Source organism: Siniperca chuatsi, linkage group LG16 (genome assembly GCF_020085105.1).
Source record: "Siniperca chuatsi isolate FFG_IHB_CAS linkage group LG16, ASM2008510v1, whole genome shotgun sequence".
Lineage (NCBI taxonomy): Eukaryota > Metazoa > Chordata > Actinopteri > Centrarchiformes > Sinipercidae > Siniperca > Siniperca chuatsi.
In genome coordinates this window covers 11,795,185-11,811,138 of record NC_058057.1, presented here as the reverse complement: position 1 = coordinate 11,811,138, position 15,954 = coordinate 11,795,185, and the positions used below count along the sequence as shown (strand labels likewise).

Below are 15,954 nucleotides of genomic sequence, written 5' to 3'. Positions count from 1 at the left end.
AGAAAGAGAGGCTGAAATCTTTGTCCTCTGTGGTCTTTTCCATATATAGCCTTTGCTTGTAGCTTCTCTCAAATATACAGCACATGACATATATAGTTTCAAGCCGCTGATGTATAATAAAACCAGTGGGAGTGCCTGTTGTACCTTCTGGAGGCTGGGTCATTGGAGGCTTCAGGCAGTACATGTGGTATCCTCTGTCACAGTCATCACAGAATAGCAGCTGGTCCTACATTGGCAGCACACAATCAACATCTTAAATATATAATACCTATAAAATATGTACAGGGGGCAGAAGAATAAATATGAACGCTGCCTGGAAAAGGATATAAATGCTGAAGTAAGTAAATCAGAGTTATGGCTATCCCATGAAATTATGATAATTTACATCTTTTTTCCAAAAGAGCAAAGCATTTATTTTCACTCTTAGAAAACATATTACAGAGCCAGTCACTGATGTAAAAAACCACACCACAGATTCACATCAGGGGTGATTTATCAAGTATAATATCTGCTTGGCAAGTGTGCGTTGCCTATGACTGTGGAAAGGTCACACCATTAAAAGGAAAACAAATCAAATTTGGTGCGCTTCAAAGCAAATTCCAAGGGAAATCTAGTAATAGCATTCGAACACTGACATTTCTGGGGCCACAGAGGATCGTACAAGACTTCCCTTTCCTACAGTATACATACATCATTCTCTGAGGTGCCACAGATGCTGCAGGACTTGCACTCTATGCACTGCCACTGGTACGTCCTCACTGCCTGCATCATGTTGTCAGTGAACTGCAGACATGTGGGGTGACCTGCAGGGGGGACGAGAAAAGTGAAGAAGGGGTGACAGAGTGGACTGCCAGAAGAGTTTACAAAGCAAAGTCAGTGGTGTTTTCTTATGTAACAGTTTAGAGACACATGGCAGAAGCTCTGAGTTGGAGCTGACAGCAGACGCAGACAAAGGCCGACACACATCTGAACATATTTACATAATCCGTAAAAAGCTGATTTACATTATCTGCAGCTGTATCTGATTGCCCCACTGCCTGCTTCAGGCTTTGAGGTGCAGCAATGATGCATTTTCTATGTCAATGAAAATGAATAAATAGATTATTTAATAGAGTATTTCCACTGTGCTCAGATTTTGTAATTCTGATGCATTTAATTTTAATTCATTTTTTTAATGCTGTAGATTAAAAATGGTCGTCTGATGTAAAAATAGTTTTCAATATATTTTTAACAAAATGTTTTGCCCTGGTTGAGATAAAAGAGACATCCATTCAGACAACATTATGTCTCCCTACAAAATGCTATGTCTTCATAAGAGCCAGCGGTAAGTGTTTACTTTGTCTGTGATTCAGACAACTGTAATTGCACCCCATAGTGTTGACAGTGCATACAGCTGGATGAAAAGTAGCATCAAAAGCAATCTAGCCACAAAAGACAAGTGATTATATGTCTGGAAAATAAAACACAAGCAGTGATGGGTGTACAGGAACAGCCGAGCCGTATTCATCTTCCCATATACCTACAGCTGTGACAACACAAAAAGAATGATATTTGGTTCCCTGTCTTAATAACTGTCTTTTAGAGCCTCCCCACAGCTTCACAGTGCTGTCAGCATCTCGTCTCTCACACACTTATCTGCATCACCCTGGTATCAATGGGATATCAATGAGCCATGAATGAGCCATGATCACGGATGAAGTGATTTATATCTGGACTGGGAAAGCAGCCAGAAACATTGAAAACATTCCCTATTAGCCTGTGATGGGTGAACAAAGAGAAACGTGACCTGAATAAAATTTCAAGCAGAAATGCTTAAGCTGCTGCCTGCTTTAAACTGGGAATACAGTGAGGGAGAAATTAGCTGTGGCAGTTTAAATCATCTTAAATGAATACCACTTAGCAGCAGACAGGAGAAAAAGCATTTCTACTGAGCGTCTACTGATAAAAGACAGAGAGGAGCAATGGAGTGCCGATTGGCTCTTACCTCTCGGCTACCTGTCCTCTTTAGCCAATGGAGTGACTCATGAGTCCATGTTCATCCCTGCCCCTGCCACATTAGCAGCCACTTACGTAATTTATTCCTTTTTCTGTGGTCCACCGTGTCTGCTATTAACCTTTTCAGTCCAGAATTAAATAGGACGTAGCCGTGAAGTTTAGTCTATGATCTTGATTATCTTACGCAAGCAAAGGCAAACATAAAGAGATTACTGTTTGTTTATGAAAAATGGAAAATGTCTTAACGTGTTGAACAGTAAAATCCACATGAGCATGGGTAAATATAATGCCATTGTATCCATCCAGGACAAAGTTTTCATTAGACAAAATTTCCAAGAAAAAGATGTCTTTGAAAGGAATTAATGTCCTTCATACTCTATCTTGTTCAAAATAAATCTGGAGATTTTTCTGGCAGAAGTGCCTTCAAGGGGAGCCACTGTATTCCATTCTGCGCCTTCAAAGTCTTTCAGTGTTCCCTCAATGAAAACGTTTAATCAGAAAAAATATTTTTATTGCCACGAGGTCCAGCTGGTCAAGAAGTCCCGTTATCAGCTGTCAGCCACAGCATCATCATCATCTGAAAACAAAATGTCTTCCAGCTCTGCGTCTTCAAAGCCATGAAACGTGGAGGCCTCGCTGTCTGATGCGCTGCCGAACAATTCTTCTAGAGCACTCAGCTTCCTCCCATCCTTCTTCACTCCTCCTCTTCCAGCTACCATGAAAACATCAGCATCAGAGCAACACAGACAAGGCCAAACACTCTCGCAGCTGTTCTAACAAACTCTACCGTAGCAAGAAAACATCTCACTTGCTGAAATGAATACTCTGCTGCTCTCTTATTGCATAAGACGATTGAGCTGATTCGAGAAAAGGTTTGTCCGTGATATCCAGCAGAGGCGGCTTTGGCTAGTGTGGGGGGAAAAAAGGGGGAAAAAGAAGCAAAAATGCAGCCAAATGTGCCATAAGGTAATGCATGAAAACTGAGCAACAAAAGAGTGAATGCATGTCGTCTAAAGGCAGAAGTTCTTACTAATGGACGAGGCTGACATGGAGAAGCATGCGTGATGGAAGCAAGCAGCGGAGCCTATGAATCAATATAATTTTTTAGAAGGGAACTTACAAAGATTTCCTGCAATTGGTTCTCACTTCTCGTGGTCTACAAGGCTCATTGATAACCCATTGAAAAGACACTGTAGCAACATGAAAGCTCAATTCACTGCACACCATAAATATATAATCAGATCTACATCATCAGGTAAAGGCAGGCTGATCTGAACAAAGATGACTTGGAATAACAACTGACATGAGGCTGTCCTTTGTATTTTAGTGATTAGACATTTAGTGAACTAAAATGAACTGTGCGAACTTTACTGTAAACTTATTACTAGTATTGGTTTCCAAAAGATATTTCCCAAAGAAATTATGTAATTATTAATCTAAATAGATATTTAATGCAAAGTGTTAAACTGCATTTGTGGCCATTAGGGAAGCACCATTTTAGTCCATGTAATAAAAATAAACATCGCAAGGAAGCGAGGAATAGACATGAACAAGATTGTGGATAAAAAGGAAGTAAAGGGAAATAAAAATGAGATGTGTAGTAGACACACATTAAAGTGTGAAACCAGCAAACAAATAATTTTCCTGCTGAGAGCTAGAAGAGAAGGTCGATACCACTCTCACATCTGTGCGTTAAATATGAAGCTACAGCCAGAAGACGGTTAGCTTAGCTTAGCTTAAACACTGGGAACAGGGTGAAACAGCTAGCTCTGTCCAAAGGTAACAAACTCTGCCTACCAGCACCTCTAAAGCGCACTAATTACACATCACATCTTGTTTGTTTAATCTGTACAAGAACCTCACAGTGACAACAAGACTCCAGGAAGTCACTGCATGTAGACGTAGACCAGCACATAACCTCCTGTAAAACCACATCTTGTCGTTTTTCCCCTTACGGTTTTGTACAGACTAAACAAACAAGATATAACGTGTTATTTAGTGAGTTGTAGAAGTGTTGTTAGGTGGATTTTGTTACCCTTGGACAGAGCCAGGCTAGCTGTTTCCCCCTGTTTCCAGTCTTTATGCTAAGATAAGCTAATTGTCTGCTGACTATAGCTTCTTATTTATCGTACAGTCATGAGAGCGGTATCGATCTTCTCATCTCGTTCTTTGCAGGAAAGCATATTTACCACATTTACCCTTGATTAGCATGGGATTATTAAGAGTAGTTTTCTTGCTGTGCTACTGAAGTCACTCATATGACATTCTGTAAAATCCACTAATTTGACTGGCAGGAAAACAAAGCCATTACTTGTTGTCTACATTAATGCTGACATCAACAAAGAACCTGAAGCTTTAATGGAAACCCTCCATGTTGTGGGGACTGGGGACTCACCAGAGCGTCCACAGTCAGAGCAGGACACCAGCTCTTCGGCCTGGCCTGTCTTCCTGTTGGAGTCCTGGTCTCCCAGGCAGAAGTCACAGTAGTCGTTGGGGATGATGGCACCATCTGGGCCCTTCTGAGCTGTCGGAAGGAACAGACAAGGACACGTGACCTGCCATTCACTTTCTGCCATCTGGGCTATCATAAATGGATCATAAAAGTGATTTGGAAAATTTCTTTGCTTATGAGTGTGTGACTGTGCATTGAGTTTCTTTCAGAAAAAGCATTAGGATATTTCTGAGCTAGCACTTACTGAAACCTTCTGTTGTTCTATGTAATTAAATGCTAACCAGCATCTTACGTTTGTGGTTGTCCGAGCTACGTGGAGGAGACGGGCTCATCTCTGTTTCCTTCTCCTCCTCGCCTTCTTCCTCTGCCAAGTGAGTGTGGGTGTAATGGTAGCTCAGGCCGGGCCGGTTCTTGTAGCGCTTTCCACAGACTACAGATAAAACATCACAGGTCCATTAGACACGCGTAAAACCTTGTGCAACATACTGTAGAGTCTGCTCAAAATCAACTGTCATCCCTGCCTAAACTGGAATATGACAGATTTTATGGAAGGCGTCTGAGACAATTTTCAGGAACTTCAACTTGCTGTCAGCATTCATGTTTGATGGTTTGCACTCTGCTGAATCAAAATCATATGTGCTGCAGAAAACGGACTCTTCCAATACATCCTCCCCAAGCTGCCATACGCACAATTCGTTTCACAAAAAAAAGTGTTTTGTGTTTCTTCTCGATTTTGCTTGAGACATAAAAACATTGCCACTACTTGTGCTGTTACAATATATGAGAGTATAAAATGTCACCTATATTGACAAAAAAAAACGCACAAAAACTACAACATATAAATAGGTGGACTTTTTGACCATAACAACCTTAACACCTAACACAAGTACATTATGGGATGTAACCATTAGTTTAAGAAAGTGTTGTTGAGAGGATTTGTTATGCCTGCTGAGACAGTGAGAAAGAGGCTTTATCTGCTACATATTTAATGAAATATTTAAAGAAAGAATATGACTAGCTACGGTAAAATCAGGCATTTAATTGATATGAAAATCCACAGACATATTGATAAGTCTTTCACAAGGAAATGAGTAATAGATATGGTGACAGAGGTGTATCAAAGGTACAGTATCTGCCTATAACAAACCAACATAAGGTTATAGCGTGACAGGCACCTTGTTACTCTGCTGTTGCTGTACTGTGAAGCCATGGAAGTCACAATTCTAATATATAAAATCAGGATTGGTATGGAAGCATTTTGTGCATGAAAACTAGGCTCTATAATGTAATATTGTAGTAGTTCTTGGTTATGGAAAGCTTAATGAGCACATTAGAGCTGTAGCCATCATAGAAGTTTCTTATTATACTGAATATTTCTGCTGCTTTCCTTGCTACAGCCAATATTCTGCAGCCATTTCTGTCTAAACTTTACTGTAACCAAATTTGCATATTTTACCACAAAGCTGCCAAGCTGTACTGTCTCCCTGTGAACTCACTGCCAATCCAATTTGTGGTTAAAAACTGATCCATATGAAAAGTTTTAAAGAAATTCCACCCAGTGTAAACATCCTTCTACAATGGCTACATCTGTGAATCACATGACAGCTAGTGTGGCGTTAAGATACATGCATCCCTCAGTGCGACATTAGTTGAGCTGCTGCTTAAGCATCATTTGGTGCATGCCTTGCAATGAGCAAGCATTAAGGCACATAGCATAGCGTTAGTGTCATGCAATTCTTGTACTGAATTCAGGAACGGGAAGTCTGGAAAAGCACAAAGCATTTAAAGCATTAGATTCAGCATTCAGTCAGCCACTCCCACAGCAGATGCCCATGAGCAAAAAGGCCAATCATAAAGACAGTTCATGGAGCCCCTAGAATGACAAGATGGCGACAGGTTCAGATACCTTCTTCAGCCTTTTTTGAGTTATGCTTTTGTTTGTATCTATCTGGAACAGAGAAGACACAAAAGCAAATAATAAAGGAAAGACAGAACAAGACAACACAAAATGAGGATGAGATTCATTTGTTTAAGCATGGCTATCTCTGTCCACATCCCCATGGCAATCCATTCCTGGGAGATTCTGAGTACGTAAGTGGCATGCTAGTCAGGTCTGGATTAACAGCAAACTCTTTCTTCATGCTGCAGAGGACTGCTCTCAGAACAGAAGGAGAGGGGGCTATCATTAAAAGGTGGATTTTTGCTGGATCTTTCTGTTTTCTAAACATATAACCTGAGAATTTGGAGCAGGCATGTAGAGAAAGGTTTCCTGACAAAACATCATAAAGAAATTAACTTCAAAGATAAGTCTTTTGTAATAGCCAGATCTAAGGAGAAGAGAGTTTCTCCACTTCCTTGAGCGTAAGGAAACACTGTGATTCTGAATTTATTAATGACACTGATCACATGATGGCCCATGATGTACATAGAATGACGTTTTCTTTTCCCTTACTGTCACAGACATATGGTTTGTCCTGGTCATCCATGTTAACGGGTTCTGTCCTTCTGCGACTGGATCCTCTGTTCTGAAAGGAAGTTTAACAGAAACATGCTGTAGAAATAAGTGTCATTTAATACACTTAATAGATTTTGTATTGATGAAAATGTGTTACTATTCTCTTTTACACCACACACACAAATAAGTATGCCTGTGTACACACTCACTTTGCCTCTGTTTCTGTTCTTTCTCTTTGGAGTATCCAGTTCAAAGTCTTCATCATCGTGGAAACCGTCCCCATTTTCATCCGCCTCCAGAACTCTCTATAGAGCACAAACACACACATACAGAAAGAGAGAGGGTTCGATAAAGTAAAAATGTGCGTGAAGAGGTTAGAAAGGAGGGTGAAGAGTAAAACAAGGAGGATATGGGTTCTTATTTTGATCAGTTCATACCTCTCAGTTGCAAGCTCTCATTTATATCCTCACTGCTTTATTTGTTTGTAATACCAAACATTTCTTGCATCTACCAAAACAGAACAAAAGACCTTAATAATGTATGATGCTGTACATAATGCACACTAATAAAATACCTGTATTTCCAGCAACGTCTCCTCTTCCTTACAGAGGTTGTTTTTTTTCTCCAGCAGGCTGTCCGCCCTCAAGAGGGCCTCCAAGGCTGTGGCCTCCCCTGGGGGAACCTCACGCTTTGGGGCCAGCTCGGCTTCTGAGGAGGTGGTGAGAATAGGAGACAGAAAAGAACATTTGAGATGTGTGGCAAGTGTGTGCGTGTGTGTGCGTGTGTGTGTCTGAGCCGATGTCCTCATTACTTTTTTCTAAAAGGTTGTTGACCATGTTAAACACAAAAGTCAAATAAGTTATATTTCCTCTACTGGCTATCTGCAGGCCACTTTAGTAACCAGCTTTGTGCCAGAGCCTATTGATCAGAAGTTATCCTATTTAGAAAGTATTTTCAGAAAGCTCAGTTTTATGGGATGGATATCATGTCATTTTTCGAAACTGGAAAAAAAAGCTCTAAAAGGTTGAAACTCAGCTTGAAATCTAATAAAAAAGGTTCTACAAAATCTGTGCTGTCTGGCTGTCCCATAGTAGTGCTTGTGGCATGCATGGACGTCGAATAAAATCTGCAGTAGATAACCAGTTAACTTAGTTAACTAGTGTCTGCCACAGGCACTGCTCGGGGAAAGCCAGACAGCACAAAAAATCGTGCATCCTGTGCACGTCCATCATTGGCAGAGAAGTCTGTGAATCTCACCTAACGCTGTATTCAGACCAAATCAGGCATTGCGCAGGGTTGTGCAGTGGTGTGTGGGCGTGAAACAAATAACGCTTTATTTCTCTGATTCACCGGCTTTCTCGCTACCACCGCTCCCTCTCTTCATTTACTTTCTAGCTCACTCGACCACCGCTGCTCTCTCTCTCTCTCTCTCTCTCTTTCATTTCAATTCACTTTAATAGGCTTTATGGGCATGACATCTGACATGTGTTGCTAAAGCACAGTTCTCAACTCCGTCTCTCTTCCATCTCCACAGTTGCTCGTTTTTCCAAAAGTTGATATGTTTAAACTTTTCACTACAGGGCTGCTGCGTTTTTTTCCGGCATCCTCTGCAGTCCTCACCACCACAGCCTAAACGCACTACTTCAGATCTCTGAAAAGTGGGTGTTGTAAACTCAGCTCTGAAAGAACATTACTTTAAAATAAAGATTTGCCCTTTTGAAGTTCCAACATTTCAAACCTTTTTCCCCCAACATATGTGCACCAGTTTTACTTTTTTCAGCCTATCAAAACATTATGCAAGCCTTCAAATCTTAGTTTCAATCTTGCAAAACCTTTTTTTATTAGATTTCAAGCTTTCAAACACTGACTTTCAACCTTTCAAAGCTTTTTCCCCCCCAGTTTCGAAATATGACATGATATTCATCCCATACCAGATTCAACATCAATAAAAAAACGAAGGTGCACCAGGTGCACAGTAAGAGAAGAGGAAATAATGAACCAAAAATAAAAAAAACACTGTTAAATTACATCTCCAGTAAGTCACTCTCGCTTTCTCGCCTCTACTTTATCTGTCTTTGATTTGTCCTCATCTTTGAACTCTGATACCAGGATGAAAACAGAATTAAAGTAGGGATGTGATATGCGCCAATGTGCATGCTGCCTGTTGCCGTTGCTCCGTCTCGCCGTATTACTTTTTCCAACTTTTAGCTTTCCTTTTTCTTTAAAACCTGAGTAACTTTTGTGTAAGTGTAATTTAAACTATGCTCTTTATGAAAATGAGAGTAGAGAGTGTTTTGGTATTTTTTTTCGTCGTGAAACTTCTTCTCCTGCTACTCGGTCAGGGCACCGCTGCAGAACAGCTGTTTGGACGCATTGTTTACACCAGGGAACAGCTGATCACGCTGAAGCTGAGCGGCATGGCACCCAAGAAACTGATGTCCCCACTGAGATCTGGAGGAGGACACACTGAGGATGCAGAGGTGGAACGAAGCGGCGAGAGAAGAGAGAGGGTTCCAGACAAAAGAGACTTAAGAACAAGAGATTTAAGCCGTGTCTGCCTTCTCTCATCATGGGCAACGTGAGATCACTGGGGAATATAATGGACGAGCTAATGGCGTTAGCCCGGAGTCACACGGAGTTCCGTGAGTGTAGTTTGATGTGCTTCTCAGAGACATGGCTACACCAGGATATCCCGGATCATAACGTTTCCATCGACAGCTTTCAGACTGTTCGGGGCGACAGGGATCACACCGGGAGCGGTAAGTGAAAGGTGGCGGGCTTGCTGTTCTGGTCAACAACAGATGGTGTAACCCTCACGTTGGTCATTATTTGCCACATGAATTCTCACATGCCATTGTTGTGGCTATTTACATCCCCCCCTCTGCTAACCCGGCATCGGCATGCAACGCCATTCACACCGCCATAGCACAACTCCAGACTCAACACCCGAGTGCACTCATATTAATCTCGGGTAGAGGTAGATAGGATAACTTCAACCGTGTCAATGTTTCAACAACACTAATTACACTAATTTCACCCAGTATGTGAGTTGTCCTACTAGAGAGGAGAGACACTGGACCTGTTGTATGCTAACGTTAAGGACGCATACAGCTCTTCCCCCCTCCCCCCTTGGGTAGGTCAGACCACAACCTGGTTCACCTCAAACCCTGCTATATGCCTCTGGTTAAAAGGCAGCCTGCGACCACAAGGACAGTGAGGAGATGGTCAGAGGAGGCCTGTGAGACACTTCAGGGATGTTTTGAGCTGACAAACTGGGATGCACTCTGTGAGCCTCATGGAGAGGACATTGACATTGAGTGCATCACTAGCTACATTAACTTCTGTGTGGACTGCAATGTCCCAACTAAGATGGTCCATTGTTATCCAATTAACAGACTGTGGGTAACAAAGGACATCAAAGACATCCTGAATGCCAAGAGGAGGGCCTTTACCAATGGTAATAGGGAGGAGGTGAGGGCAATCCAGGTTGACCTGCAGGTGAAGATCAGGGAGGCCAAGGAGAAGTACAAGAAGCTGGAAGCTGGAGTGGAAACTCCAGCAGAACAACATGAGAGAGGTCTGGAGCGGCATCACTGGCTTCAGACTGACTGGCAGCAGAGGAGTTGAAAGCAGCTTGGACAGGGCACACAAACTTAATCTGTTCTTTAACAGATTCAACACACCGGCTCCTGCTCATCCCCCCTCTAACTCAGCTGCTGTCTGCCCTCAGACTCCTCTGAGTCCACTGCTCCACCCTCATCCATCTTCCTGGGGAAGTCCTACTCCCTCCTCAACTGGCTCTCAGGCTAACGGCCCTCTCCAGACTGACGACTCCCCCCTTCCCCGCCTGTAACCTCTACTGTGTGCCTGACTACTGACCAGGTGAGAGGACAGCTGATGAAACTCCACTCAAACAAGGCTGCAGGCCCCAATGGCATTTGCCTCAGGGTGCTAAAAGCCTGTGCCCCCCAGCTATGAGGAGGCCTTGACCATGTCTTCAACCTGAGCCTGAGTCTTCAAAGGGTCCCTGTTCTGTGGAAGACATCTTGCCTCGTTCTTGTGCCGCGTCCCAGTGGCTCCAAGGACTAAAGACTGGTGGCACTGACATCCCACATAATGAAGACCCTGGAGAGACTGGTGCTAGAACAGCTGCGGCCCATGGTCAGACCCCTCCTGGACCCCCTTCAGTTCACCTACCAGCCCCGGCTGGGAGTTGAGGACCCCATCATCTTCCTGCTGAACCGCATCTACACCCACATGAACAAGCCAGCAAGCATGGTGAGGATCATGTTTTTTGACTTCTCCAGTGCTTTCAACACCATCCGGCCAGCCCTGCTGGGTGAGAAGCTGGCAGCAATGCAGGTGGATGCCCCCCTCGTGTCCTGGATTGTTGACTACCTGACTGTCAGACCACAGCATGTGCGTCTGCAGCACTGTGTGTCGGACAGTGTGGTCAGCAACACTGGGGCCCCTCAGGGGACTGTCCTCTCTCCCTTCTTCTTCACCATCTACAGCACAGACTTCAGCTACCACACAGAGTGCTGCCACCTTCAGAAGTTTTCTGATGACTCTGCTGTGGTGGGATGTATCAGCGGTGGTGATGAGACTGAGTACAGGGCTGTGGTGGGTAACTTTGTCTCATGGTGTGAGCAGAACCATCTGCAGCTCAATGCGACAAAGTCTAAGGAGCTGGTTGTAGATTTACAAAGGGCCAAGGCACCAGTGACCCCGGTTTCCATCCAGGGGGTCAGTGTGGACATTGTAGAGGATTACAAGTACCAGGGAGTACACATGGACAATAAACTGGACTGGGCTAAGAACACTCAAGCTCTTTATAGGAAGGGCCATAGCCGCCTCTATTATCTGAGGAGGCTGACATCCTTCAACATCTGCCACACAATGCTGAGGATGTTTTATGAGTCTGTGGTGGCCAGTGCTATCCTGTATGCTGTTGCATGCTGGGGCAGCAGGTTGAGGGTAGCGGACGCTAACAGGCTCAACAAACTGATCCATAAGGCCGGTGACATTGTGGGGGTGGAGCTGGACTCTCTGTCAGTGATGTCAGAGAGGAGGATGCTGGCCAAACTACATGCCATCTTGGACAATGTCTCCCACCCACTCCATGACGTGCTGGTCAAACAAAGGAGTACCTTCAGCGGAAGACTCATGCCCCCAAAATGCACCACAGAGCGCCACAGGAAGTCATTCCTGCCTGTGGCCATCAAACTCTTTAACTACTCCCTCTAACATCACTGCAATACTTGAAATATTGTACAATATTCTCTGTTTAATTCTCCTGTGCAATATACTCTGTTTTCAGTTTAATGTTCCCTATTTATTGATATTTATTCATAAATATATTACTGCTGTGCAATATCCACCGTCTAATACTTTGTACTTAATTTATCTTAGCTTTGATTTGCTTAGTACTTCTATTCCTGTGTGCATTGACGTGATAGTGAGCAGCTATAACGAACGAGTTTCCCATTGGAGATCAATAAAGTATTTCTGATTCTGATTCTGATAAGCAAGGCGGGAGTGGGAGTGAGCAGGTCTTTCCTCTCCCCCATTTTCTTTGCCCTCATCCATCTTCCTTCTCCTCTATAACCTTCTCACTACTCCCTTGAATCTCCAGGGCAAACATGGTGGAGAGAATGACGAGCTTAATATTCTGCTCTGCCAGCAAAAAAGCAAAAAAGCGCCCTCCACCGCCAAACCCATACAAACAAACATCCATACACGCTCACACAAATCATATTGATCTGAATCCACTGCTAACCACTGCACTCCACCCATTTTACACATGAAGTTCGGTTTACTCATTATGAGGAGTAATACTCAGCCTGTGAAAGCAGTTGTATGGTGTCTTCTGTGGCTCTGGAGGAGCTTTCCAAAGTTTGAAAAATTAACCCTGATGATGTCATAGTGAGTTCAGCGGGGTTATCTGGGCTTGGGCTTGAGAATCTTTAACAGACAGCCTGCGTTTTACACTGGAGGTATGGGGTTTGAAAGAAGTGGACATTTAGGAGGCAGTGGGGTCTAATGTAATATGCCATTTAGTTGCATTATGGGAAATGTAGGATCCAGAGCTTGACCCATACTAGGAACTATAAATCATGTTATAACTTTATGGAAATGCAATACTGAATCGCTGGAGTGACCTTCTGACGTAAATTAGCCAATGCCATTGCTCCCCTGACATCAAAAGTCGGGTAAGACAAATGAACTATGTTAAACATGAGAAAATAATTACTAAGTAAAATAGGTGAACTTAAACTGCATGCTTATTGCTTTTTGTACATCTTAAAATGAATGTATCACAGAAATATCTAAAAATATCTCAATCTTATGCATTTGCCTTGTTTTTTAACCCTCATCAGATTAAACAGGGAGATTATACTGAGTCAAGCAAAATATCTGCTGAGGCATGGCCACTAACATGTTAAGCTGTGACATGAAGATCAAAACAAGGAATTCAATTCTGGTTTCAAACTATTTCAAAGTAGCCTCGTGACAGAGCCTCTGTGTATCTTCATGCACACACAGACAAACCTCAGGAAGCATTAAATAAACATAAAGCATTTCCAAATGCTTGAACGAGGAGCGCTTGCATTCCTCTGTCGTGTTATGATAGATATCTGGGCCAAACTGCAGAATCGGATCTCTGAAAAAGAAAACTTCTACTCTTTCACCCTCATCAACATAGGCTTTCCTGCTCTTGTTAACTACAGTGTATCGCTAGTTTTCTTTCCCTTCACATGCTATGGTTGGTTGGTTTCTGCTCTGGGGAGTTTCTTCTCTTTTTTTCTCTGAAAATGATTCTGTCCTCTGCTTAAAGCTCAATCGTTCTTGGTGGAAAACTCCAGAGTATTATATTGCGTCTGGACGGCAGCGAGGGGGAAACAACGGTGTGGCAAAGCCGAAACAAAGACTTGCCTTTATTTCTCCTCCTTATCAAGTTCCTGGGGCATTCCTTTGCTAAAATCCCCTATAACACACACATATGCATGCATGGATGCACACACACACACACGTACAAAAAGCACACACTCCCATCTCATACGACTCACTTACATTCTAATGCCTCATGGACAAATGATTATAGAGGCCCAGTTAGGGTGCTTCTGTGCTGCAACGAGAGTCATGTGTGGGGGTGTTTGTGCGCTTATGTTTGTGTGTGTGTGTGTGTGTATCTGTGTGTGTTTCCACTGCCAGAGAACAGAGAGAGGAGGCATTGATTCGGGGGAGAGAATGAACCTGGAGACCTGGCGAGAGACGGGCTAACCAGAGCCAGATGGTCAGATAGCGAACATTAACGCCACTCAGCATGCCTGAAGCTCTGTGCAGAAGGCACAAACACAACGTATATGTGCATTTAGGTAGGAACGTAGTGTAAATACAAAAATGAGTGGATGCACCAGTTAAAGTGGCTTTCATTGTATAACTGTGGGTCAATACTGCCGTGGCCATGGCACTCACTGTGCGTGCATGTCAATGTGCTGCATGGCAGTGTGTATGTGTGTGTGTGTGTGTGTTGTTTGTCTTACCTAGTCGAAGCTCACACAGGCGGAGCTGGGGATCCAGGGGCGGGTGGAGTCGCCTCTTCTTTCTCCAGCAACGAGCAGGGTAGGTATACATCTGTCCTGCCGCCTGGCCTGGACACACACACACACACATTCATATATATAGACGTACACACATGCAGAGACACAGGCACACAGGAAGAATTTTAACAACCACTGGCAAGCTTACCATTAACAAAACTTGCATTGAGCCACCGACACTGACACACACACACACACACACACGCACGCACGCACACGCACACACACACACACACACACACACACACACACACACACACAGTGGACTGGTCTTGTTTTCCTGACACTTAATATGTCCCGCTTTCAGTGCTCAGGCTAATGGTCCATGTATTCAAAAAAATCCTGCTCTTATGGTCAGATTCCAGATTGTCCCAAAACCTGAAATTTAGTCAACCAAGTTTAAGGTGCTTTATCAGACATATCAGTGTAGAAATGTTACTTAATGTTTAGGATGGTTATATTTAGTTTTAGTCCAATGAACAGTTTAAATAACTTTGCTTTCACTATTTCAACAAAGCAGACTTGAATACTTTGGTCTCTGCCCTTGTGTCTAATCATATTTCGCCATTAGCTCAGCAGTCGACTGTGATGGATGGAAAGAAGTGTTTTTTTTCTGTCAACATGAGCAGAGAAAAAAATAAAGAGAAGGAGGGGGGGGGAGACAAACCCAGAATAAACGCATATAATGTGAGTAAGGTCTGCCACAAAGTATAGGGTGTGGCCTGAAGGGCTTTGCATACAAGATGGAGAGCAGGCTATTTGTGTCCAGCTCTCAGTAAAGAGCAGATTGTTCCCTTTGGCTGTACAGGCGACCCAGATGTGCATAAAGCATTTTGACTGCTCGTCTCAGCATAAATCAGCAATGGGTAACTCATAAATATACAAAAGAGGGGCTGGCTTGCTTTTTTATTGAGGGAGGAGATCTATAAATTCATCCTTTCCATCCATATTTATGCATTTCTACTCTATTCGCTTTCCTGCTGAGAGCTAGATATCAAGATTGATACCACTCTCTGTGCACTCAATATAAGGGTACAGCCAGCAGCTAGTTAGCGTAGCTTAGCATAAGGACTGGAAGCAGGGGGAAACAGCTAGCCTGTCCTCTGTCCAAAGGCAACAAAATCTACCTACATCTCTAAAGCTCAGCTAATTAACACGTTAGATTTCGCAGTGACGTCATGGAGTCTACATTGGTTGCCTGGCAATCATGGTCTCCAAGACACCAGGAAATCACTATAAGTAGTCTGGCACATAACCCCTCCGTAAAACTACAACCTGATGTTTTTACAGTACAGTTCGGTTTTCGTATGGATTAAAAAAACAGATTTTTGATTGAGTTTCCAGTCTTTATGCTAAGCTAAGCTAACCAGCTGCTGGCTGTAGCTACATATTTAGCGTACAGATATAAGAGTGGTCTCAATCTTCTGATCTAACTCTTCGCAAGATTG

The 15,954-nt window shown here is 43.1% G+C and overlaps 1 protein-coding gene across 4 annotated transcripts in view; it reads right to left on the bottom strand.

Annotated features, from left to right (window-relative positions):
• dpf3 (D4, zinc and double PHD fingers, family 3) overlaps positions 1-15,954 on the bottom strand; it is a 28,359-nt gene that overhangs the window by 2,946 nt on the left and 9,459 nt on the right. Inside the window, exons 3-12 of one of the 4 annotated variants that reach the window (XR_006375037.1) lie at positions 14,450-14,557; positions 7,477-7,610; positions 7,112-7,207; positions 6,900-6,972; positions 6,354-6,395; positions 4,740-4,877; positions 4,391-4,519; positions 1,985-2,707; positions 691-803; positions 203-226 (exon numbers count right to left, since the gene is read on the bottom strand). Coding sequence is in view for 2 of the 4 variants with exons in the window: in XM_044170162.1 (XP_044026097.1) it covers positions 145-226; positions 691-803; positions 4,391-4,519; positions 4,740-4,877; positions 6,354-6,395; positions 6,900-6,972; positions 7,112-7,207; positions 7,477-7,610; positions 14,450-14,557 (915 nt within the window). In the remaining 2 variants the exon portion in view is untranslated. Of the gene's footprint in view, positions 1-144; positions 227-690; positions 804-1,984; positions 2,708-4,390; positions 4,520-4,739; positions 4,878-6,353; positions 6,396-6,899; positions 6,973-7,111; positions 7,208-7,476; positions 7,611-14,449; positions 14,558-15,954 lie in introns of those variants that run through there. The other 3 variants (XM_044170162.1, XR_006375038.1, XM_044170163.1) reach the window with 3 other exon arrangements.